This window comes from Megalops cyprinoides, chromosome 21 (assembly GCF_013368585.1).
Source record: "Megalops cyprinoides isolate fMegCyp1 chromosome 21, fMegCyp1.pri, whole genome shotgun sequence".
Taxonomy (NCBI): Eukaryota; Metazoa; Chordata; class Actinopteri; order Elopiformes; family Megalopidae; genus Megalops; species Megalops cyprinoides.
In genome coordinates, this window is record NC_050603.1 from 9207599 (window position 1) to 9233768 (window position 26170).

General features: G+C 43.1%; 1 protein-coding gene across 1 annotated transcript; it reads left to right on the forward strand.

Annotated features, from left to right (window-relative positions):
• Positions 1-6600: 6600 nt before the first annotated feature.
• LOC118769127 (C-type lectin domain family 4 member E-like) lies at positions 6601-17121 on the forward strand. The gene is made up of 6 exons (XM_036516145.1): positions 6601-6614; positions 8728-8783; positions 11565-11648; positions 11867-11935; positions 15436-15596; positions 17005-17121. The coding sequence occupies exons 1-6, from the start codon at positions 6601-6603 to the stop codon at positions 17119-17121; spliced, it is 501 nt and encodes a 166-aa protein (XP_036372038.1).
• Positions 17122-26170: the final 9049 nt, after the last annotated feature.

Below are 26170 nucleotides of genomic sequence, written 5' to 3' on the forward strand. Positions count from 1 at the left end.
AACACTCTCACAACATTAGAAAACCCTCTGTTAACATCTGACCAGCAAGCATCTGCTGGGCATATGTATGCATGCATATATACACCTACAGTGTATTCCATTATGTTATAAGCATATTGTTAGAATGCAAGCGTAATATAAATGGTACAAGTAAAACCGTTTTCCTGTGGTCATATGGGAGACAATCTTAACAATCAAATCAGACCCACAACGTTACTCCGCATTAGAAAGGAACAGGATTTAGAAACGTACACACCCCATATATTGCATGATATTCAGAGGTGCACTAGCTAGATTTTAAATACAGAACGGGAAAAAAATACACCGGAGCTCAACTGAAGAAATAGCACTGACACATCCTAAAATATCAATGCCTGCTTTTCTTACAACATATTCTTACATCATACATCATACACCTTTTGTGCAAGTCAAGCACAGTTATGAACTGTGGGTTTCACCCATTACAACCAGTCAGTAAATCCCACATATGCTTTTACAGGCCATCCGCCTGCTGTGCATAGCACGGCACACAAGCACTCGTGGCCCCTTGTCCTGTACGATGCACGTTTTGAAATCAGATGAGCGCGGAAGTGTGGGTTGTGTTTCTGAGACAGTTTGAGGCCTATTATTAGAACAGGAACAGAGTGTTGATACTCACACTAGATATTTATCAAGAAGGAAAACTGACAGCTGCTTTATGGGGCTATGCTATCCAGCTCTAACTCCTTCACACAAATCAGATCCCAGAACAGCCTCGAACTCTTTTATAAACAGGTAATAGCTTGACAGTATGTGTACAGGTATGCCAGCCTTACGGGTCACAGGGTCATTGTGCAGACACACCCCTGTTTATTCAGCACCTGGATGAAATTCTCATCATTCTCAATTCCACCAGACTCTCCCACTGCTGCTGAGATCAGCTTCTCACCACCACAAAAATCAACCTGCTTCCTTAGAGTAGCTTTCATACCCCTCTGATATTAAACATTAACAGTTAGTTGGGGTAAATGTTCCACATTCCATGCGGTCTCTATTAATCTTAAATTAGGTTTTCTGTGAGTATTGTTTCAAATAGACTACTTATTAGGGCTGTATGGTGCAATGTCCTTGACAGTAACAGCAGGGGGAGCAAGAGAGAGGAAGGGATGACATGTTGTGTATTGACAGTGCCGTAGGAACATATTCTTTATCCGTTGCTCTTCTACTCTGGGAGGTGTGGATGTAACATGGAGATGTGGTTGGATGGGACAGCACACCGTGGGATATTTGAGAGGAGTCTGAGCTGTCAGGAGTCATGTCCCGGCATGCACCTCTCTTTGCTCCTGTCACATGGCACTGATGAGGGTGCCTCTGGTGTAGTACTCCACCGCTGTCATTAACACACACAGAATGACTTGCCTGCCATGAAGACGTGCGTGCAGGGGAGAAAAAAAAAAACAAAAAAAAAAAACTATGGAGTCACGCAAACCCCCACGAGAACTCAGCCCGACTATCACAGAACTCCAATCATCAGATGTAGGTGACTCACTAAATGACTGATCGTATTATTGCTTGATTGATTACGTGACCAGTCAGTTGGTTGTGATTTGTCTGCACCAATTCCTTCGGGACAGCTTGAATGATAAACGAATATGTCACTCTTTCTGTAGTGTGTTAGCTTGAAAATCTGGTACATGTATGTGGGTTCAGTGTGGATCTTTTAAGTGGACTTATCTCTAGTCTTGTTGGACATGCTGTTTCTCACTTGTATCATTGCTCTCTAATGAGCTGACAGTTTTTAACAAGCCATAAATACACATGGCATAGATTTCTCCTGATGTAACAGAATGTTGTCTGGGGGGGTCACGCACATCCACATTGGCTCCCAGCCTGGCTGCTGTCAGCCCTCATCACCCCCCCCCCCCCCCCCCCCAAACGACAGAATTCCACAAAGCACATCAGGTGTTGAGCAAGTTTTGTACAGATACATACAAGCACCAGCTTACAGCCCAGGACAAGATTCATTCATTTAGGTAATTTCCCTGCTTGATGTTCACAAGCTTGCAACAAAAATGTTAACAGATTTCTGAATAGCTTCAACCTCATACACCTTCACTCTGCACCAAGTCAGATCAAATTAAGAGACTGAATAAGCTCCCACAATATGTAAGCAGAACAAAGCCATTCCAAATCAAACAGCAGTTTCCAGTAATAATCAATACGTAAGCAGTGAGCAGGAGAAAATAAGTAGGCAGAGATATTGGGTGGGGTGGGGGGTGGGGATTACAAGAAGGGCCTTACACGCAGCCAAAATTTCCTCGGCTGCCTGTCTCACCTCAGACCCTGGCGTCAATCAAACGCAAGTAACTGAACAGATGACGAGCCTCTGCGTTTCCTGTGGAAGTGCGCCAGCAGGTCTGTCAGGACGGACCTGCATGTTTACGCAGCAGAGGCAGCGGCGAGACGACTGCGATCCGCCTGGCATGGGGGAGGAATTTAATCTCCGATGGGACGTCTCCTCCACCTGTGCCGTGTACGTAATGTACAATCACCACACCCACCCCCACTCTGAACGCACTACGGCCACCCCACTGTTATTCTTTCAAATCGTGAGGGCTTGCAACTTCTCTCCTCCCATCACTCACCTCTTTGGTCGCGAGATAGATTCCGGGGCTGAATATAACCTGGAACCCTGCAAGTGGCAGTGTGGCATAGTGGTAAAGGAGCAGGAATCGTAATCTTTGCTCGTCTGATTCCCTGCCGGGGCACTGCTGTTGTACCCTTGGGCAGGGTGCTTAACCCAGAATTGCTTCAGCAAATATCTAGCTGTATAAATGGATAACACGTTAAAAAAAAAGAACTGTAACCTATGCGAGTCGCTATGAAGAGCTTCAGCTACATGCCAATAATGTAATAAGAGATCTCTTTTATTATCTTTGTAGGTATGTATTGGGGAAAATAAATGTTTGCTGTTATAATATTAGTGAGCTGTTACACAAAAAAAACTTCATGACACTCCAGAATCTGGTATTCTAACTGTTATGTACCCATTATGAACCCAGATAGGTATGCATTGTAGGGAGCTTGGTGATTATTTGGCAGCTCTTGACCGCAGTGCCATGCCTTGAGAGGAGAAAGTGATGCCACACCAGCAAGAAGAATGTGATCATGAAATGTTCAAACGCGCCTCTCACACACAAACACACGCAAAAGCACACATGTATGCATACACAGACACACGTATAAAACACACACACACACACACACACACACACACTCAACCATTCATGTCAAACATACACAAACCAGGCAACCAGTTCAAAAGCACGAGGGTTATTGGAGGGAGTTCCATCTGGGATTCAAACTGACAAACGTCTGGCCCAGTGTCCAGTTCTCTAACCCCTGTGACTGTCAAGTCATGTGCATGAAGCCAACAGCAGACACCCATCACCTTATCGGAGGTGTCACCTCTGCCACTTCCACACTCAATCGGATCGAGTCAGAGAGAGCTGAAGTGAACTTCGGTGAGCCGGACTGAACTGGTAAGAACTGGACTCAGCCAGAGCGAGAGTCACAAGGAGCTCAAGGAACCTGAGGCCTCGGAGCAAATGAATGCCACGTCTCCTCTGAAGTGAGGAGGAGAGGGAGGAGGATGAGGAGGAGGGGAGAGTGAGGTACGGACAGTAGCAGAAAGGAGAGAGGAGACGGTCAGAAGAAGGGGCAGCCCAGGAGCTTTCCATCACCATTCACATGTCACCATGGTGACAGTGGCTGAGTGACTGCACACACACAAACACACACACACACACACACACACACACACACACACACACACACACACAGGAAGCATCGCGAGGACAACAGGATCTGCCTCGGCTCCAACGCCGACAGGCCAAGAATTCCAGGAAGTTATTGTACTTTATGAAAACTGCCTGAGGAATGCAAGATGTCTGAAGCTTTTAAGGTCGGGCCGTATCGCATGTTAGAGTTCAGGGGCTTTGAAGATAACGGCGCACCGTTTGATGGCCGCGTGATATTGTAACGGTCGAGCCGTTTGTTGATTAGTCGACCTCGCGTTCACGAGTCACAGCAAGAGCAGCGACAGGTTTCTGTCAGTCAGGAATTTAAAGCTATTGTAACTGAAGGGGCGGCCAGTTCCATTCAGCTGGAATGCTGGGTATTTTTTCGGGGGGAAAAAAATGCTCAGCTAGTCCCATGAGCAGCGTTGGCTGGGACGGGGCATGTGACAGTGTGTGGAACTGGGAGTGCAGGGGAATCCTGGGAGAACAATCCCTTGGCCCCTCTCCTCTGGTGTTCATCCACATTTCACCCTGTCCTTCCCACAACGCACTGCTTCCTCCGTACATGCAAGCAGATTATGTTTCCGGTGGTGTAAACTCCTCCTGTTGTTGCACGTTTGATCTCTCTGAGCAGCACCTGCCTAATGAGCCCAGCCTTGCAGGCCCCTGCCCCAGGGGCACAACCTCTGACAGTCCTTTCCCCTAACGCGTGGATGGAACGGCCAGACTGCAGGGAGGTTCAGAGGGGTCACAACCACCGCCCTCCTCCAGAAACAAATGGATCATCCAGAGATCTGTTTACACTGCACTCTGCTAATCCACACTAGCCTGTGTGTGTGTGTGTGTGGGTATGTGTGAGTTACACAGAGAGAGGAGGAGTGTGTGTGTGTGTGTGTGTGTGTGTGTGGGTATGTGTGAGTTACACAGAGAGAGGAGGAGTGTGTGTGTGTAGGTATGGGTATGTGTGTGCTAAAAAGAGAGAGGAGTGTGTGTGTGTGTGTGTGTGTGTGTGTGTTTACACATCGGTGTGTGGGATTTCAATGGAGCGGCTGTGTTCGGGTACCTTTGGTGTAGAACACTGCGTTTTGCTTTGGTCTGATTGTTTGTGTGACAGTGGAGAGGTTAACGACTTTAACCCTGTCAGTGCCGGGGAACACAGAAGGTGCAGAGAGATGTGTCTAAACAAGCTACTTTAAGTGGATACAAAATAAGCAATTTATAATACCAATGACAATGCACTGAATGCTGAAGTCAGTACCTCTGTGAAAAATGTAACTATTCGTTTGATGCAAATGTGACTGGATGTTAAATGCATTATTTTAAACACAAATCAACGCTGGCATGAAGATATGACCGCAATAGTTCAGTGGGGACCTAAATATGCACAGGACAGCACATGAAGCATAATTTGCATTTAAGGGGAGTACTGAGATATTTTAATGTGTAAAGCAATAGTTGTTTGCAGAAATGTGATATTACTCTTTCAGCGGTCAATAAAGAGAGCACTGGATGTTCAAAACACCAAGTTGAATTTGTACATTTTGTCTTCATTTGTAAAGGACTGAAGCAAAAAAAAAAAAATGCTTTAACTGAAAGGGCTTCTAAAAGGGTTACACCCAACACTTCCCTGCCCACCTTCATTACAATACTTTGAATTAGCCATTGATTTATGACTGGAGTGCAACATGCCCAAATAATGACTTCAATGAGATAATTCTGATCTGAAACAGAACCAATAAAGCCTGTGTATTGAATGCATTTCAATAATACCAGACTGGCACTATAACGTTTGTAGTTCTTTTTAATTATTTTTATTTTTTTTTTTGTATTTTTATTATTGATTAAAGGATTTTCAACTTGACTACCAAGGATTTTCAACTTGACTACCAAGTTTCAACTTGACTATCTATCAGGCTAACTATCAGATACCACTGATTCCTCGCACCAGACATTAAAGACATGAAGAAATAGAACAAGGAATACGGAAATTACTACTTTCTGAATCACTGTGTCATTTTACTGTGAGTGTTTGGCTCCCTCTAGTGTTCATCTTCTGTTACTGTAAAACCAAACCAAGTACATGTCATATTTCAGGAAACAGAGATGTGTGGTGTGGTGTCATACATTGTAGCTGAAATGAGCGTCCAAGGTATAATTATGGCTACAGAATCAGCATCTCAATATGCTAATTAATGAACTCATAAAAGATGATGTATGAATCAGTTATCCACAACACCATTTTATCTAAGATCGTAATACCATACATAAATAATCCTGCTCAATAAAATGATCAATTCATTTCCAACAGAGTCTATGTATATTATGTACGAAAAATATTAACTATATCCGTTTCTTTCATTTCAGTGAATAGAGCAGATGACAAATCTTCTGCTCATAAGCTTAGGGTCCTACCCTCTGCTGCCCAGATGCTTATCAACCAGCAGCCAGCACTGGGTGTTCTAATACAGAATCAGTCAGAGTTAGTTAGTTACCTTACAAACTCCTATCTTACAAATAAGGTTATAACACTGACCACTGCTCTGTAGTGGCGTTCTGTCTATCATGTTCCATGGTGTCTATGCAACGAAAGTGCCTGCTTCTAAGAGCAACCCACCCACTTCCTCTATCTGCGTGATGGTGAAGACTTTTTCATCAGATATTTTCTTTTTCACCCAGAGCAGTGTTTAAATAGAAATCCTCTCCACACAATCACCCTGAAGTCTCTCACTGCCCTGTGGCACGGAGTCAGAGCCTGTGAGATGGAAGAGGACATCTACGCCAATGAAGAGATTTTCTCTCATCTAGGAAAAGGGTCGAGGACATGGCTCCCAAAAGGTGAGGCTTCTTTCTCTCCTCTCTGTGTGTTAAGAAATACAAAGAAACATTCATGTGGCACAGCATTAATGACACTCCAAGCAGAGTAAATCTAAGTTAAAGTAATTAAATAAAACCCTAAAAGTTGGAGGGCAAACAATGATGGCTGCTTGAGGATTATATCATCTTCAGTTTTTTTTTTTTTAATAAATGTTTATATTATTTTTAATGTTGTTCTGAAATCACAGATTTTTTTCAAACAGTACCAATGTACCATTTATATCAGCATTTCAATCTATTTGGAAATGAGTTCTATTATTTCAGTAATTCAGTCAGAGGATATTAACTTCCATATGATCAAAGCTCAAAGGTTACAACTGATGTACGTGTAGTGGTACATATATTTGGCTTGGGGGCCAACAAAGGCATCACACGTAGCTACAGGCAGACCACAGAAGGTTCCCCAAGCCAGAGATCCACGCGCTCCATTAATTCGACCTAGCTTCTCTGTCTGTGAAGAGAGGTGAGAGATTGCACTTAATAACCATGACAGAAACTTTGTTTATGGAGCTGTCAAGCTATGTGGACGAAGGAGGTCTGTCAGGTTTGTGGGCCCATTGGATAGCTGAGCCTGTCTGGCTGCCGGGCTGTGGAGGCTTGTGGCTGCCTTTGGACCACTGCCCGCTGAAAAACATGGCAAAAAGACAGTCCATTTAACGCAACTTGTCATTGCGAACGATACTCGCCACGCCACCAGGATGAGGCAGCTCAGGACCACTTTGTACCACTGCTCACTGAAGAACAGCTTACTATGAAATGAGAGCGCATTAGTGTTTGACACTGTGCACAATTAAATCACACTCATTGTGCAATAGCTGCTCATTTATACCTTATTCATCCCAGACTTATTCCATGTATGTGTCCTATACTGCTGTTGTTTGCTGTAAAACTATTGTTGTTTGTTGTGGTCACTTTTGACACCGTATGACAGCACTAAGAGACACACTGGAACCGGAGTCAGATTCATTCTCTGTGTAGAGGCATGCTTGGCCAATAAATTCTGATTCTGATTGTGATAATGAATAACACCCGCATTAATAAAAACCATCTGCTCGAGGAGGCGTGTTACCACATTTGTTGAATGTTGCTGTTGAATGTGTCACTGTGAATGACACCTGCCTCACAGTCAGGGAGCTGTGAACAGCTGACCCAGAGACAAAATGGTAAGATTGAATTTTATAGTCGTGGGTGGGACCACAAGCCATATCCATTACAAGCATTCGTTCATACTTGAACTCCACACACCTTTCATTTACTTCTATTTGCCTTTTGTTTCTTTGTAGTCAAGAAAAAGCATATTTAATGGAAAGGGAAGGGAACATTTGCCATCTATTTAAACTCAGAATTCTACCTGGGATGTTGACCCACTTTGTGTCCTATGTCAGCTCTTTGTTTGACAGGCATGCCAAAGACCATGTGTTAAATGCTTTCAGCTATCCTGGGGCGTGCATTTAAAATTGCACAGCATTGTTTTGTAGGTGAGCACTCTGGATGGCTAAGCATGTCCCTCCCTTTAACTCTACAGGTCAGAACATGGATATGGACATCTATGCCAGCGCTGATGCCAAGGAGTTGAATGGAGCCACAAGCTGCCATGTAGGTTAGTACACTGTATTACTCAGAACCCGGTCTGAAGTAGATCTACTTTAATCTACAAAGGGAGACACAAGGTACCTGACACCACTCTCGTTTGTTTGAAAAGCGGCAGCGAGCTATTCTTTAAAAAGCCATACTTGTAATGTAATTCAACTACTCTCAACCAGAACAACCAGCTGCTAGATGATAACACCTTAGTCAAATTCATTCACAATAATAATGTAATTTAGCCAGCCAGATAACTTATTCATCATTAGCTAGTGCTTATAGGTTGGATGTTACCGAACAGTGTGTAGTACCATGTTGTAGTGTATATAATATGATGAGACATAATTTATAAGTTTAGATAAGTATATATACATATATAAACTCCTGTTTACATACCATAGAGTAAGTTAAACTGAGTTAAACTGTTCAGCCGGTAATCACTGTATGACAGGGTGAGACTGACCCAGGCCTGTTGGTTGTGTATACCCAGACCCCGCTCCTCAGACTGGGGCAGAGAGCAGCAGTGCCTCCCGCAGGTGGCCCCAGGTTCTGCTGGCCGTGCTCTGCCTCGTCTTGCTGTGCGGTCTGGTTGCTCTGGGAGTTCTCTGTGAGTGCGCCTTTTCCATCGTCATCCAGAGAGCTTCTGCCTATAAAACCAGCCTTCCTCTGGGCTTTTACACACAGATGTCTGCTGTTACACCAAGCCATCGCACAAAGACATTTACTACTAAATGTGAAAAGCACAAGCAAGTCAGGAGTTCAAGCAGACGCTAGCAGATGCTAAACCCTAACCCTTACCCAGATCGACTTCCAAATAAGTGCATCACAATGCTAAGAGTATTTATCAAAAAGTAGTACAAGAGATTCATAAGATACTGAGTTAAATGCTAAACTAGTGTAGGGTGCTTTTTAACAGAAAATAGGGATAGACAGGATAGATAGGGAGGAAGGCAGACTAGAGATAAAGTTTGAAGAGACAAGCAGTACTGGAGCAGTACTAGATTGGGGGCAACAGAACTATGTGCCCAAGTTTGTAATTTCTCATATCCATTTGTTTTCCTTCCGCAGATGTTGAGAAAAGGAACATCACTGACTCACAGTCAGACTCACTGGAGGCACAGAACGGAAACCTCTCTGTCTTTCTGTTCTCTGTGGAGCAAAAGCTAGCAGGTGGGCTTTTCTCTTGGCAATTACATGAAGCCAAAAAAGTTACTCATGTGGACTGTTGCAGGTTTAAGCCAAAAGGTTTTGTTGGTGAGTCCAAGGCAATCCCATTAAGAGAGAGCAGAGAGAGGGAAGCACCAGAGCTCAGTGGTTGTGGGGGGGAACTGCTTGTTGTGTGGATGGAAGTACTGTAGCTTATGTGTTGGTTCAAGAGAATGTTTCTGGGTCTGGTGCTTCCATTGTACAGGTATTTTGCAGAAGGGACATTCAGTGTCATTTTCAACTTCAGATCTACAGTACTCTATGAAGGAGGAGCCTTTACCAATGTTAAACTGTACCTACTTCTGCAATTGACTACTTTTAGGGTACCGTTTATTTATTCTGTGATGGTGTTATGTATTACTGCATTATGTTTATAAAAAATGTGTATTTACAGGATCATGTATCAGCTCCCGCCAATAGCACCTCAACCTGGTTAATTGTATCTATAGTGTGTTTGACAAGACCAATCACTGGCAAACACCTACCACACCTGTTCAGGCCTAATTAGCCTGTGATCAAACACAAAGACATGGCTGGGTGTGACTTGTATGCTGAGCTGTTGATTTAATTTGTGGCTCTGCTGATGAGCCGTGTCTCTTGGTTAGCTGAGTAAATTTTCTTTTTTGTTAATATTTTTCTACCTGTGTTTTATTAGCGGTCCACTGACAAGCACCGTAACATCTTTTAATGCTGGGGTTATTTACATACCGTGATAGATTGCTCTTTCCAATTACATCAGCCAGAGGTAATGTCGCCTTCAATAAACCTGACCGCAGACTCGCCTACAGTCTGTCCTCCTCCTTTCATGCTACTGTGATGAGCCTACTGTGCACAGTTTATATGCAAGACACCTGTGCAGACTGAACCAAAGCATGAAGGTTAATGGATCTGCTATTTGCCTGTTGTAAGACACAGATCCTGGATGAGCTTCTTTGAAAAAGCGCCAGCTTGAGGTTTCAGATGAAATATGAGAGACCTGGTCATTCAGCCCCACTGTCAGTGATCCTTCTGGGCTTTGCTCTACAGTCAGCAGTGCCCTACGTGGCAGCTTGCAGGCTTCACCATCCACATTTGTTAGATTCTCATGTCTAAAAGTTGCCAACACCCCTTCCTTTGGGTCTGAGATCCTCTTGCATTTTGACCCCTTACATTCTGGTGCGGCAGTTAGGGGCTGGCGGTGAACTACAGGTTTGTCTGTGAATATCCGACTTCTTCCAACAGGCTCCAAGTTTCTGCCTTCCTTCCTACTGAGTCCTCTCAATCTTCATCTGTGGCACTTTATGGGACTCGACTTACTGAATTAGACTTGCCATACTCTGAGCCTTAGCCTCTGCTGGTCTCATGAGCATTCTGCTCTACGTGTGAGTCTGTATATAGTTTATTTTTCTGGTCACCAGTGCATTGTAATCTGTGGCCTACTTCGTTTCCTGAAAAGCCACACTTGATTAGGCCGTGTATGCATTGAGCCCTTTTTCACGCTAACATGTTCAGTCCGTTAAGAGTGTGTAAACACCCTCTGCCTTGGAAATGTGTCAAACATGGTGTTTCACTTCAACATGCAGCCCAGAGGCCATCTTCCTGGGAGACAGAAATATTCTGTTATACTGAAACATGCGACATTTCATTACATGCATTTAGCAGACGTCTCATCCAGAGCGACTTCCAGCATAACAGAACATGAGTGTAGCCATCCAAGTCAGATGAGCAACAGTGTCAGGTCAGGCTAACAACACTCACAGACCAGTGAGCGTGAACATAACACCATTCAAGCCCTACCACAAGTTAGCTTGTGCAGTCTGACTACGAAATGGAAGCCAAGTACACTAGAACACAGAATCCGAAATACATCACAATACTGTGCATAAAATGAACACCAATCCTAGAGGTAGCAAGTGTTGGGGGGGTGGGGGGTGGGGGTTGGAACCGAGATGCAGTCTGAAGAGGTGGGTCTTCAGTCTGTGACACGATCGTTTCCCTTCGTTGCTTCTCTTCAGAAGATGTTGTGCAGAGCAGTATGTGAATAGATCAAATCAATCAGTCAATCAATCATGCGTAGCACTAGACTGGCCTGAAGCTGAACTCGGTGCATATTTCGTAAATGCATTGGTTTACCATCCACAGATGCTGAGAAACGGACTGTGTCAGTGGAGGCCCTGAACAGAAACCTCTCTGCTTCACTGTTGTCTGTGCAGCAGAGGCTTGCAGGTCAGTTCTGCAAATCTGGGATCCCCTTTTACACCAGAGCAGACCTGGTTATTTACTGGGTCAGACCTAGCTCCGGAGCTAGGCGCTCTTCCCGGGTCCACTAACCCAGGAAGACCCACTTAGAGTAAAGGTCTTACACTGTCTTACCCCTGCATAGGGTCTTTGACCAACTGTTTGAAAATATGATGGTGAAACCGCTCCTCTTTCTCTTAAATCAGGAACTGAGAGAAACTTGGAGGAACTGCTGGCCAAGCACAGGAATCTATTGAAGAATTTCTCTAATAGTGGTGAGTTTGAACAGCTGTGGTACATATTAAAGGGGAATTTCAATTAATTTAATTAAGCTTTGGTATGCATTAGCAGTGTGTACAGTAAATGATAATGATAGGAATATTGTTTTATGGGAGGGGGGGGGTTTGCATCATAGTGCTTTCAAGTGAATATAATGTACATTAAAGGGGACACAAAGCATAGTTCAAATACAGCAATACCAAAGGATGTTGCGTAATGCTCACAATAAAGACGTTTTCATCTTATTTTGATGCATGAAACCCTAGTTTTAAGGTTTCTCCACATGGCAAACACACAACTAAGCACACAGACAAAACAAACAAAACAGACTAGCAATTTAATCACCGAAGCACAAATATCAAAGTAACATGCATGATATCTCCAAACAGAAATGTTCAGTGTTTCAATTACTACCTTAACAGTCTTATACTGGATGTCGGTACAAAATAGCATTTTGAAAGATCAATGGATCATTCATTAATAATATGGAGACATCAAGTGACTTAAGTCTTAGACTTAAGAGGTTAGAGTTAAGTGAACCCTAGATTCAACTGATGCTCATCTTGGACTCAAGTAATTGCACAGCATTTGTAGGACATTTTAGTAATTATGAGGAACACTCTTCCTTGTGTGAAATGGCATTGTTTCGGTTTGAAAAAAGAGACAAAACCTGACTTGCAGTTAAACACACGATGAGTTCTCTCAAGGGAGACTTTTTAGAGTAGTTATATTTTCTAATGAAGATGACTCTGGTCCTGGTAAACTTGCTGAGCTGACTCTTTACAGACACAATTGTATATTGTACCCAATAATGCCCTTAAGTTGTTACATTTCCATGCAAATATGAGGCTTGGATTAAATTGTATGAGGTTTGATAAAGTCACCTGGACATTGGTCAATATCACCTGGATTATGGACAGTAGTTGCAAAATACTCTCCTAGTTTTAGTTTTTTCATCCCAGTTGTACATATACAGTGGGCAGGACAGTGGGCAGAGAAAGTATTCATCTCCTGAACCTTTATCATATTTTGTCGTGTTACAACCTGAAACCTTGATCAAGTTGGATGGGTTTTTTCTTCGATCTACGCAACCTGCTTTACACTTTCAATGTACTAAAAAATGGAGGCAAAAAAAATTAATGAGTTAAAAACAAAACTCCTACAAAGCTTCACTGGAAAAGTTTTCACCCCCTTAGCAATAACATTCCTGAATAAGCTCTGGCTTACAGTTTAGATCAAGCACACCTGTGTTTGTAAGGTCCCACCATTGGGCATTCCATACAAGGAAATATGAAGTCAAAGGAGCTTTCCCAACAACTCAGGGAAAGAAATGTGAACAGTCACAAGTCAGGGGAGGGATACAAAAAATATTTACAAAGCTATGAGTATCTCAGGTGTGAAATCAATTATCAAGAAGTGAAAAGAACACACAGCTACTCACAATTTTCATAGACCCTTCTGTCCTCGAAAAATGAGCAGCTGGGGGAGAAGAACATTGTTCAGGGAAGCAACCAAGAGGCCGAGGACAACACTGAAACACTACAATGTTTCCTGACTGAGATGGGAGAAACTTTGGAACATGCAGTCTGATGAAAGAATATTGAGTTGTTTGGCCTTAATGCTAAAAACTGTCTGGTGAAAGAAGGGCACTGCTTATCACTCTGACAACAGCATCCCCACTGTGAATGACAGTGGAAGCATTACGTTGTGGGGTTGCTTTTTATCGGCAGGGACTGGTAGGCTTCTCAGAAACAAAGGAAGAATGGATGGAGAAAATAAGGCACATCCTTACGCAAAACCCAGAACAGTCTGCAAATGGCCTGAAACTGGGATGGAGATTCATGTTTCAACAGGACAATGACCCCCACAGGAGCCAAAGCAACCCTATAGTGGCGTAAAAACAAGAAAGTGAATGCGAAAGTGAATGGCCAAGTCAAAGTCCGGACTTAAACCCAATGGCAGGAGCTGAAGATTGCTTCACACTGTCGGTCCCCATCTGATGTGCAACAGCTACAGCAGTTTTGCATGGAAGAGAAGGCAAAAATGAAACCCCTGAAATTGTGAAACATTTGGGAACGCCTATGAAAAATTACCATAAAGACTTGTGGCTGCCACTGCTGCAAAAGAGGCAGCAACTAAGTACTAACTGCGAAATAACTCAGCGGGGTGAATACTTATACAAGCTGAATTTTTTTGTTTTCTATTTTTCATTCAAGTTCCCTTTGTAATAAAAATGGCTTCCTCTATTAGTGTTGAGAATGTTTTGTTCATTGCAGGGGGAAAAAATCCCTTCAAATGCATTAAACTTCCAGGAACACAAGATCACAACAACAAAAGTAACACAACAAAAGTGGTAAAACTCCACAAATGGTGAACACTTTCTCTGTATATATGTGTGAAGAATTGCATATATAATGGCATACAGTGACACTATCCCCAAGAAACAGTCTTAATCATAGATTTCATCTATCACTGCTTTCTACCTGGTTTCAATCATTGGCCATCATTAACCCCTTTTATTTTTGTCAAAACCTCAGAGCAGCATGTGACCTATTAAGAGGAAGTGACTTGGGGAGTGTTACTGAGCTGGCAGTTTAGGGAATAATGTAAACCAGCATTTTATTAATACAATGCATATTTAACAAAGCTAGTTCATCGACAAGTGTCTCATTAACCATTAAAAAACTGGACAAAATGCTGTCAACTCAGAAATGCAAAGCCGAAAGACAACATGACAATAGGGGGACCCAGCAAGAAGCACTGATGAACAGAGTTGAATTTATGCATGAAAACATCAGCTAATATTACATAATTACATAATTTCAGTCTCCATTGCAACTCATTTGCTTAGTTGCTGCAAACTGAAACAAGTTATGACGGAAGACCGACCGCATCCACCGTTGGTGTCCCCACCGTAATGATCTCAAATTGTAGTGGTTAAAGGACACGTGTATATGCTGAAAAATGAGAATAGTATACCCAACGAATACCCTGAACTTTGTGGACTACAACCTTTTATCGTCAGTTTAATTTACTATTATATATATATATTTTTTTTTTTTTCTGAAATAGTCCACTGGAGTCAAGGTGGAGCTCACACTCCTGCTGTAATCCCACAGATCAACCCTCCCCAAACTCTTTCCCTGTGTCACCCAGCAAACAGAGGTTATTCCATTTAACTGCTGCCCCTGTGTCTCACCTCCGACAGAGGTTATTCTGTTGAAACTCTGTGTTGCCTGTGTCACACACTACCTCTCATTGTCATTTGGTGGAAGGTCTTATCGAGTTACAACTTACACAGTGCATCAAAAAAAGTGTCATGAGAAGTTGCACAAACAGAATGCCACTTACCCTGTCAACAACTGCCAAACATAGCACTGGTATTGCAAGTACACACCCAGATAAGCATCTAAGTTCAGTGAAATATGCATAGTTTATCATACAGCAAACATGTTATTCTATCTGAATTCTGTCCCTGTGTCTCTGTGTCACACAGCAAACAAAGTATGCACAGAGTGTGCCAACGGGAAGAATTACAAGGGGAAATGTTACTTCTCCTCCACCGAGAAAATGACCTGGATTCAAAGTCGTGATTATTGCAAATCGAAGGGTGCTCACCTGGTCATTATCCATAGCAAAGAGGAGCAGGTAAAACCAGTCAGCTTCCATCTTCCCCTATAGGGGAAAGCTGTGTTAGTGTCAGAATGTGGGGTAAAATATAGAATTCTCAAATAAATGTTCTCAGAATGTATTGTGTATCATGAATATACCAATTATTGCTGCTTTGGTGTGTGCAATGCATCTCGCCGGAATGCATTTTACAAAACAGTCTGCTTTTGTAGGTCTTGCTACAATGTATGTACTCAGTTACACATCTAAAAGGCACAACGATATGACATTGTATTCACTTGCTGTCTTTATGTCACAATGTTAGGACCTTGATTCCATGGATCGAAAAAGAAGATAAGAAATGGTTGTAGCGGGGAATAGCTAGCGTAATCTAAATGTAAATTGTGTACGAGTGCATAAAATCAAAAGAAACACGCCAAAAAGTGGCAGGAGGCAGACCTCTCGAACCAAGGGAGCCAAGGTGAACTTACCTACTTTTGGGATGTCTTCTTGGGTCCCCTCTGTCCGGGCTCCAACGAGTACCGGAGCCACATCGGTGGGTCGTTTGACGTTTAGTTCATTGTGTTTAATGACACAATGGCGGCAGTCGAACTCCCGGTTTCAGAGAAGTTACGGCAAACCGGTTAATCCAAAATGCAGGCAAACAGCATATGAAAACGACCTAGTGCGCCTCTTCGTTGCAGGCCCCAAACAAACGCTGTCAACCGGCAACACAGCATAAACAAACAGCGTAAACGAAATGACCGAAATCGTTGTAAGCCGCAAAACCGAATGTTATATACTGGTCTTCCCGTTCAAAACTGTATCAAACCTATAGTCACCAACGTCTCTATAAAGTTCAAGCTTTTCCACGTAGTTTTATCGCCTCCTCTTCCAGTCAGCAGTTCACCTTGGCATCTTACCTGGAAGGGAGGCTTCCGCAAGTTGCTGCCATTATGTTAACAGCACCTGCCAAAAAAGTGAACGGGTGCAATGTGTGACCCATTCGTAACAATAACAAATGCATAGCAGTACAGTACCGGTCAACAGTTTGGACACACGTAGAAGGATTTTTCTTTATTTGTACTATTTTACACATTTTAGTACAACAGTAAATACACCAAAAGTATGAAATAACACAAAAGGAATTATGCAGTGACCAAAAAATTGTTAAAGAAATCAAAACTAAATTTTAGATTCACTATTTATGTTTGTCTAAGAAACATATTTCAAACATTTGTGCGTAAGTCTTCAGATCAAAATGTCTTTGAATGAATGGAGGTGTGTCCAAAGTTTTGACTAGTACTATAGGTAGAGCTCATTTAAATATACTGCATCAGTTTGGTGCCACAGCCTTGGCCTTCAATTAGATTAATAACTACTGGTATTTCATTACTTTGGTCACTTTCCTAGGATCTTGGCGCTTTATTAACATGTTTTCTGTTTTCTTGATCAGGATGTTGTGCTCTCCATCATCGAAGAGACGCAATGGATTGGGCTTAGTGACCGAGAGACAGAGGGAACTTGGCGTTGGGTGGACAATACACTCCTCAGCCAGACCAAAACAACGTAAGATCTTCCTGTGCATTCCTGTTTTTTTTTTTTTTTAATAGCCTCAGCATTGCTTCTTTGAGGTTTCACGGGTGCCTCAAAATGTCATGCCAATGCTGTCTTTCGATGGCAGCCTCATTCGTGGGCCGTACAGGTGACCCCTCCATCAATGGGTCATTGTCCCTCTCAGGTCCTCTGACTGCATAGGAGTCCCACATTTTAGGGCCGTGAAGGGAAGAGCACAGCACTGGAAGGTGGGGGGGGCTGTGGTATCCCAGACCTGCCTGCAGGCTCCTGTTAGAATGTGCCACTGGGCAGAATGCTGAGGGCTGATTGCACCTGTTTGTGTGCAGGGAAAACAGACTGCAACCAGGCAATCTTGTTATTGGAGGAAGTCATTGCTGATTTAAGAGAATTTCTCCCTAATAATCAACAGCTATTTAATAACCATTCTGTGCTTTCACCACAATCATGTCAAAGCTGTTACAAGGACCATTGGCCGTGTAAGTCTAAAGCCCTGCTTTCAAAACTTGTGTGGTGTTTTAGCCCCAGCATCCCAGATTCCACGGTATTCCACTTATAATGGTGGTCATGTCCACTTACAGGAAAATTTTCAGCAGTCGTAAATGTGTGCTATTTTGCTGTACTCCTTAAATACCTACAGGTGCCTGTTCCATTCTCCATTGGCTGATGTTCTTGATAATTCCCAAAGACTACGAATGCTAACAGACAGTGTGTGTTTTAGACATGGGGTCTCGATATTATTTACATGTCTCTTTCATCCTTATCCAGATTCTGGTGGCAAAAGGAACCAGACAACTGGACCGGTGGAGGTGACTCAAATGGAGAGGATTGTGCCAGTATGGGTGACCACAATGGAAATCTAAATTATTGGTTTGATGCTTCCTGTGAAACAAAGAAAAAATGTGTCTGTGAAGTGAAGCTATTCCAAAGTGACTTTCACCTGTAGAAACTTTGTTTTGACCAAATGCTTGCAAGGCGTCTTCTTCTGTACTTCTACCCTAATGAGAACTCCTGTCATCAGGTGGTATCTGAATGTCCAGCAAGAATAAGAATGTAAAGATGTAAAGCTCATTAGCAGACACCTTTAAAGCTAGCAGACTGGAGTAATGGTGTCCTCAGCTCAACAGAGACAATAACAAAAAGCAATTTCCTCCGGTCCTTGGTTGCTGAAGCCTGTAATACAGGCAACTTATGCATAAATAGCCAGTACACACAAAATGAGGGCCAATGAAGTTTTAACTTTGCTAAAGATGTGCCGTCTATGCCTTTGTCCTCTGAGGAAACAGAGCAAACCTTTTTTGCACTTATTGCACCTCATTTTGTGTGCTGGTAATGCATTCATTAGTCATTTCCTCTGTCCTCTATCTCTGCCCCTGTGTGGTTGAACAGGCCTGCTGTTGTGGTCAGAAGAGCAGACACGCTCACCCATTTCTATTGCCAAATGAAGACCCACCTGTTCAGGTTACACCTCAGCCCCCCCTAGCCAAGCTTGATCTCTTATTCCCTTTATGTGTAATTAAATATGTGGAGGTTTAATGCAGGGTATGTGCTAGCATGGGAATGGTATAATCCCTCTGCTTAGTACTTCCGTTGTGCTTATGTGTCCATCTAGGCACACACTTGTGATCTCAGAGCTATGACTGGTGCTGACACTTGTTCATATGTGGTTAGTGGTGTCCTGTTTGAACAACTTTTTATGCCACTTTATCAGATGCACTTTGTAGGTCACTCTGGGTAAGAGCATCTGCTTAATGACAAAAGTGTAATGAAAAATGTAATCAATAAAACAGTGACTAAAATATACTATACATTCATTTCAAAGGTGATAATAAACCAAATAATGTATTAATATTGTTCATGTATTAATGGTATTAATAAACCATTTCAAAGTAATTAATAAAATTAAAAATTAAACCAAGATTATTACTATTTTTCAAGCATATCTCCACATTACTGTGGCATTCTAAATGATGAACTGAGAAGCAATGATGTTCTGTATATTTGGTTCTCCTTTTAAAAAAAAAATTTAAAATCTGTTTGAAACACTGAGTAATTAGTTATTTTTTCTGTTTTGACTGTGTATCTGAGGAAGATGTCTCAGGAATGTAGAAGAGATATAGCATAGGGGTTGCTTTTGTCTATGGCATCTGTAATGTCTGTGGTCTTTGCAGTTTGTACAGTTTGTTGTATTATCAGTAGTGTCTCTAGGGCTGATAGTGTCTTTCATGCCTATAGCAGTGGTACTGTCATTAATATCTGTAGAGTCTTTATTATGCTTTTTGAATGTGTAAGTGGAGAATTAAAGAGAAGGGTTTCACAGTACTTGCTGGAGACTGGAGGGAGGCAGTACCTGCCTTTCAGCAAAAGTTTTATAAAAACATCCCTATAAAAATATCTGCATGGCTTAATTGGTCCATGTCCATTCAGAACATGCTGTGAGGGTTCATATTGAGGTCATAAAAATATCGATTTGCTTGAGACAGCGAGTGAAAATGGAAAACAAACACAAGTTCTTTTTCCCTTACACACTTTGGTTAACTTTATTTGGATCCCTCCTAAACGTAAGGAACAATCTGAGAATGCATTTGTTTTGGCGTTAAATATTGCTTTAAACGAGCCAAGGAGTATTTACAAAATATTTATAAATAGCGCCATCTAGTGACACTGAGTAATCAAGCATAAAGGGCAAATTTCACATCCTCAAGGTATTGGTCATTTATTTCAAAGTCTTAGAAAATGACATCACAAGTGAATGTCATAAATGTAATTATAATTACAATATTCCTAGTAACGAGAACAGTGCAACACAGTCTGAATAAGCTAACTTCCTGTAATGTCTCTGTAATGTGACAGTCAGCTGTCAGGGGGACATTGCAACTTATAACTGTTACTGTTTTCCATTTATCGTGCTCAGATATCCAGCTCTTGCACTCCTTCCAACCTCTGTGTAAGAGGTTACGGTTAACAGGAAGTTCTGGTACTGTCTGCCTTCATGTGCTAGTTACGTATTTTGTTTTTGATCACCTCCCCCCAAGAATGTTTGTGACAAGCCAACAAATAAGAACACTTACAGCTTCAGCTAGGACAGAGACAGAATCTTCAACTTCAAGCACACAGAATATCCGAATATCTGGTCATAAACAAATGGAATATCTATGGTGGTTGTGTCTGCGGGGTTCAGATCCAGTGCAGACATGTAGTTGCACTCTGACCTTTAGGAAGGATGTGGCTTACTGGAGTGGATGTATCTGTGAATGTAGCTTATGGTCTGGGGGTGTGACTGTGGATTTGGGTCTAGTTAAACACTTTGCCAATCGCTCCCGCAGAACTGACTCACCCAAGGCCTTTTGTTTATGAGCCCATTGCCCTGTCCTCTGCTCCACACTGCCTCCCGAATTCTTGTCAATATGACCTTTACAGCAGCAGCTAACACTGTGTGTCCTAATAAAGTCGTAGCTGTCCTGTCAGCGAAGTTATATAATCTGTGGAATGTCATGGATGTGTACAGATAGCCAGCTAGCATGAACTACAGCATGCTACCATGTTTCTGTAATGTTAGCTAGCAAGTAACACTTGAGGAGGGTGTGAGCTATGCTTTTCTCCATTCAAACTCTACCCTCTTTGGGCATTCTACAGCCCATTCTTATCTTTTTTTGGAGTTTCTAAACCCCAGTGGAAGCGGTAAAACTGAGGCGGTAAAACTCACCTCCTCCGTGACAAAGATGACAGCTTCCGCACTTGCTGCTCTTGGTCTTTTTTAGCAGCAGCAACATTTCAGTTCTGCTCTAAAAATAGGATTATTCTGCCCACACTCAGCCAGCGTGTCTAGCCTGAGATGGAGGACGACTTCAACTGCGACTCAAAGCTCATTCTCTGTCATCTGCACCAGGGGGCAGAAGAATGTTTCCCAAAAGATGCGATTTCTTTATTTTCTCCCTTTTCCAGTTCTTAAAAGAAATTCTTTTTTGCTGGCGACCCAACAAGATGTAGCCGTCTCCTGTCATGATCCATCCCCAGCAAAGTTATCATGCCAATTCATAATTAGACAAGCAAACACAGAATAAAAACTGAGTGTCATAAGAAACACTGTCAAGAAATCTTATTTTGAACCAGCTTAAATGTATTCACTGCACAGATGTTTCATCTACAGGAAGTATTATATGACAAAGTAGAATGAAGGTTGAATCTGTCATGACAGATGAGTGAATTTAATGTTTATTCAAGATTTAACCCTTCATTGAAGTGATATCACACAAACTTAACATGCAAATCTTACATGAAAAAGTTAAATTAACAGCTGTTTGTATGCAATTCATGCAGAATCTTGTTTTCCCTGTCCCATCAGGCAGTTGAAGAGCATTTCAAAGATTCCCTTAAATGTCGAATCCATATCAATTTAACATCAGATACACACGTATCAACATTTATTCAATATACAATTGAAAATGTGCAACTTAAAATATGAACATAAAATTTAAAATTGATTTTAAATTAATTCTACAACAAAGTAATGAATTATTGTGGAAAATAAGTCTACACACCATATTGCTTGCATAAATTATTCTGGGTTGGAGCTGTACTGATTCCAATCCTTCCATCTTTCTCCTCACACAGAAAAGAATATTTCTAATCATAATGGCATATGATAAATCTCAACCAGTCATGCTGTCGATTCTGAGAGAGAAGGGAAACCCTAGTAATTTCAAGTTTGTTGTTGTGCTGTTGCTTGCCAATAGTGGGCACTGTTGCCCCACAGATCGCACTCAACAGATTTCATGACAGTTAAGCTGCCGCTGATGTCTTTTCAATCCAATGGCAAACTAAAATCAGCAGGAATGCTTTAGCGTCTGCTTACAGTACTGTGTTGGTAATATATGAGTTTAGTAATTTTATTTTCATTTAGAGCTTGTTCATCACTTAGAACTTGAGCTACCTGAATAAACAAAGATGCACTGCTTCCTCTTTTTCACTTGCATATGAAGTACTGAGGCAGAAGTGAATCTTAACAGTGCAAGCTTTCAGCAATCGTCTGAGAGTCTGAAAATGTTTTTTAAACATAGCACCAGTCATCTACATCCCCGTATTGTGTTTCCATGGCGATCACTGCGCTGCAAATACAGTAATATGCTTTATCTATTGTAATTCATGCACACGCCCCACAACACCCTCAATGCGTTACTTTTATGTGAATGTTTTCCTTTATGCCAGAGTTTTTATGGTTGTAAACAAACAGACTGCATGGCGCAATCAGTATCCTGTTTCTGCTGTTTCCGGTGTCACCTGTGCGTGTTTCGTATCGCAAGAGAGAATTCCCCCAAACTGCTTATCCCGGATCAGCTGATCCAATCATAATTCAGACCCAAATACTTTGTGCAAAAAAAAAGGGAGGAAAAAAACGGTGAGTCGTTGAGGCTTAGCGCTATGAATCACTCGCCAGCCACACCATGCCCATGTACTGGAGTGTGAATGACGGGAGAAAGACATGGGGGAGGTGGCGGGGTCAGGAAGTACGCAGGAAGCGGAGAGTTTGCATTGGAGTGAGAAGGAACAGCTGGTCCCTGTTGTTTTGCGATAACCGTTTTGCTGTTGTTGCTTATTAGATGTCTGCTATCATTAGATGCTCAGACTGGAGCCCGTTAGAATTTTCTTTTGACGATCCACATTACTGCCTACTACTCATCAAACTACTTCTCTTTGCTGCTACAACTGCTTGTGCTACTCCCTTCATTAGTGCTGTTAGTACTGCTGCTTCTTCTGTTAGTCCTGGTATTGGTGCTTCTAGGACTCATAGTAAAACGATCAATTCTGGTGTATTCCTAATGCCGTGCTATGTAAAAAAAAAAATACAGGTGATGCCGATGAAAGGTGACACGCGGCATCTGTCTTTCCTGCTTCCCCTGTGCTGGCCGCCGCTGGAATTTGGGCTTGAGAGGATTACAGTAAACATGGAAATCCCCATGCGTCAGGTGGCCCCTGAGCCAGCGCTGTGAACTTCTGTCTGACCCAGGTGATTACAGGCCGTTTCCACCCACCAGCCTCCGGCCTGACCCGAGGAACCCGTCTGTCTGCCGCTGCTGATTTTCTAGCATTTTGTGTATCTGTCTGTCTGTCTGTCCCTCTGTCTGTCTCATTCTCTTTCACTGCCTCTCTCTCCCTCACGCCTCCTCTTTGCTCTGTTTTCTCAAGCAGGGCTTGTGGAGATGAACAGGGGTAGTGAGGAGGTGAATGGTGACACTGAGGTGGTGAACAGCAACAGTGAGGAGGTGAATAGTGACACTTAGGTTGCGAACAGCAGCAGTGAGGAGCTGACAGCAGCAGTGAGGAGGTGAATAGTGACACTGAGGAGGCGAACAGCAGCAGTGAGGAGGTATATACTGACACTGAGGTTGCGAACAGCAGCAGTGAGGAGGTGACAGCAGCAGTGGGGAGGTGAAGAGTAACACTGAGATGGTGAACAGAAGCAGTGAGGAGGTGAATGGTGATACAATGGCAGGTAGAGTGGCTTCATGTTTAGATTGTACTGTTGCCTGTGACTTGTCTGTGCAGCGGTATTGGTGAAGTTCTGGATGTCTGCCAGCTCCACATCATAGTGTCTAGTTAATGAACACACACCCATCCTGTCTCAGTGACTTCTGCGGCTCTCACTGTCTTATAACCCAATGCACTGGAGCAGAGTGCACTGAACTACTGTCATCCATAACTGTCAATCATATTGACAGAACGGGAAAGGTCTTGGATCACATCTGATGTGCGAACCACAGGAGTAACGAATGCGCTGCCAATAGAAGCTCTCTCTGATCCTGTGAATGTCACGAGAGCATGTGATGGGAAGAGATATCCTGAACATTGTGTTCCATTTAAAAACACTGTGTGTAAGTCATCAACACACCATAACACCAACACTATTGTTTTCCTACAGTTCAGCCCCCCCCCCCAAATGATGTATCAAAGGAACAAAATGCACACAGACATTGCTTGGTTTGTGTCTCTCAGTCTCATAAACTGCCCCACAAATGGAAAGTAGCTTTCAAAAAGCCACGGGGCTGTAAATGCGTCAAAATGGAGGTTAGTCTGAGTAGCCTTTGTGAAAGCTGTATCGCTAAGAGGAATGTGGCAAAAGGATGTGAGAGAGAAAGGCAGAAGTTGTTGGTCAAGTGCATTCTGGGAAAGTGACAGTAGAGGTGGGACTGGCCCCTCTTGTCTATGCCTCAGGAAGACTGCAGAGTAGTCCAGTCCAGGAGATGCCAACAGATGCCTGCAGAAGTACCCGCGTACGCAGAAAAGTACTTGTGTGGCTGTGGTGAGGTGGGGGCATGGGGAATAATTGCACACACAGCAAACCACCCTCATGTGTGCCAAACACACACACGGCAGGGACATTTTCAATATTAGAGAGACAGCAAGTGAATCGCTTTCACAACAGCAGTGTGGCTCGGCTGAGCTGTCCTACAGTGTCACGGTATCTCGGAGACAAGGACCAACCACACGACAGCAACAGGAAGTGACACTTTTGCCGCATATCACAAAGAGGAACGGGTTCCCACTGCCCTGGGGCGGCGCCCACCATAACTCAGTTAATGTAGCGGAGCTCATTGTGTGGCCAGTCCACTCCAGATGGTGATGTTACCCTCCTGGAATGAGGGTGAGGGGGCTCATTGTTTTTGAAGGAACTGGGGTGTCCTGCGCCAGGAAAAAATGATAATCTCCCTTGTCGAGGGTCTGCTGTATGATACCGAAGGTTCCAGGTTCGACCCCAACTAATTGCATACACCCAACCAACCCCAACAGAACCTAACCGCAGCCAGTGTTAGGGTCTGCCGCTCACTGTGGTCATCCTGCATCATTGTATGGTCATGTCTCACTTACATTACAGTACATTACATTCATTTAGGAGACACTCTGATCCAGAGCGACTTCCAGCACAAAATAACAGAAGTGTACCCATTCAAACTGAATGAGCAAAAGTGTCAGACCAAGCTAACAACACTCCCAGACCAGTGTGTGTGTGTGTGAGCATAACACTATTCAAGACCTACCACAAGTCAATTTGTGCAACAAGACTTGATAAGGGAAGCCAAATATACTACCATATATTAATCACTGGATCACAGAAACCAAAACACCAAACCAAAACCAAAATAAACAGCAAGTACAAGAAGTAGCAGGTGTTAGGGGGCGAGGATTGAGGGGGAAGTGAGATGCAGCCTGAAGCCGTGGGTCTTCAGTCTGCGTCAAAAGATGGCCAGTGATTCGACTGTCCTCGCACCCATGGGGAGTTCATTGCACCACTGAGGGTCCGGTAATTAATGATGTTCTAAAAAAAAAAAGATATGATGTAAGTCATCTTAAGTTCATCCACCCACGCCTCCTTACTTTTGCCAACAGTCTTGTGCCTTCTGTCTCATGTAAGCCCCAACAGAGCTCTTTCATTGTATCAGCTACCGTTTCCACTAGGGTCTTATCACTGCGGTGACATAACAGGGTCTTGAGGCGCGGAGGCTGTTCTATTTACGCCTCGACCCAGCGGCGTCCCCTGCTGAACAAGCCTCCATTGTACCCCGTTGCAGCCTGTGATGAAGGCACACTGCCATCCTCTCTGCATTTCGGCTGTCCACATGTCCCTGGCAGTATGACCGATACTCTTTGTACCTGGTGACCGGAACACCCCGTCCTCTGTCGGTGATCGGAGGACGAATCCTGTTCCAGTGTCATCCCGAGGGGCTCGGGGAGACTCGCGGCAAGCCCTTGCAAGTCACTGTCACTGTGATGTTGCAGTGACAGTGAGGTGTGAGTGTGAGAATGGTTTAGTGTTGATTTGGGTAATGCTGTCTCCACGACGCGTGTGAGAGTTGCATGTTGCAATACCCCTTGGTTGCCACAGCATCCCCACAGTTCTCTCTGAGTGGGAGAACACAGTGTCCCTGCATCTTTCTCTGGGTGGGAGAGTGCCTCCTTCTGAGGAATTATGGCAGAGCAGCCTGCAGTCGACAGTCACATCATTAGTAACTGGGAGACGGACACTACATCCGCCTCATTTCTGGGACTCC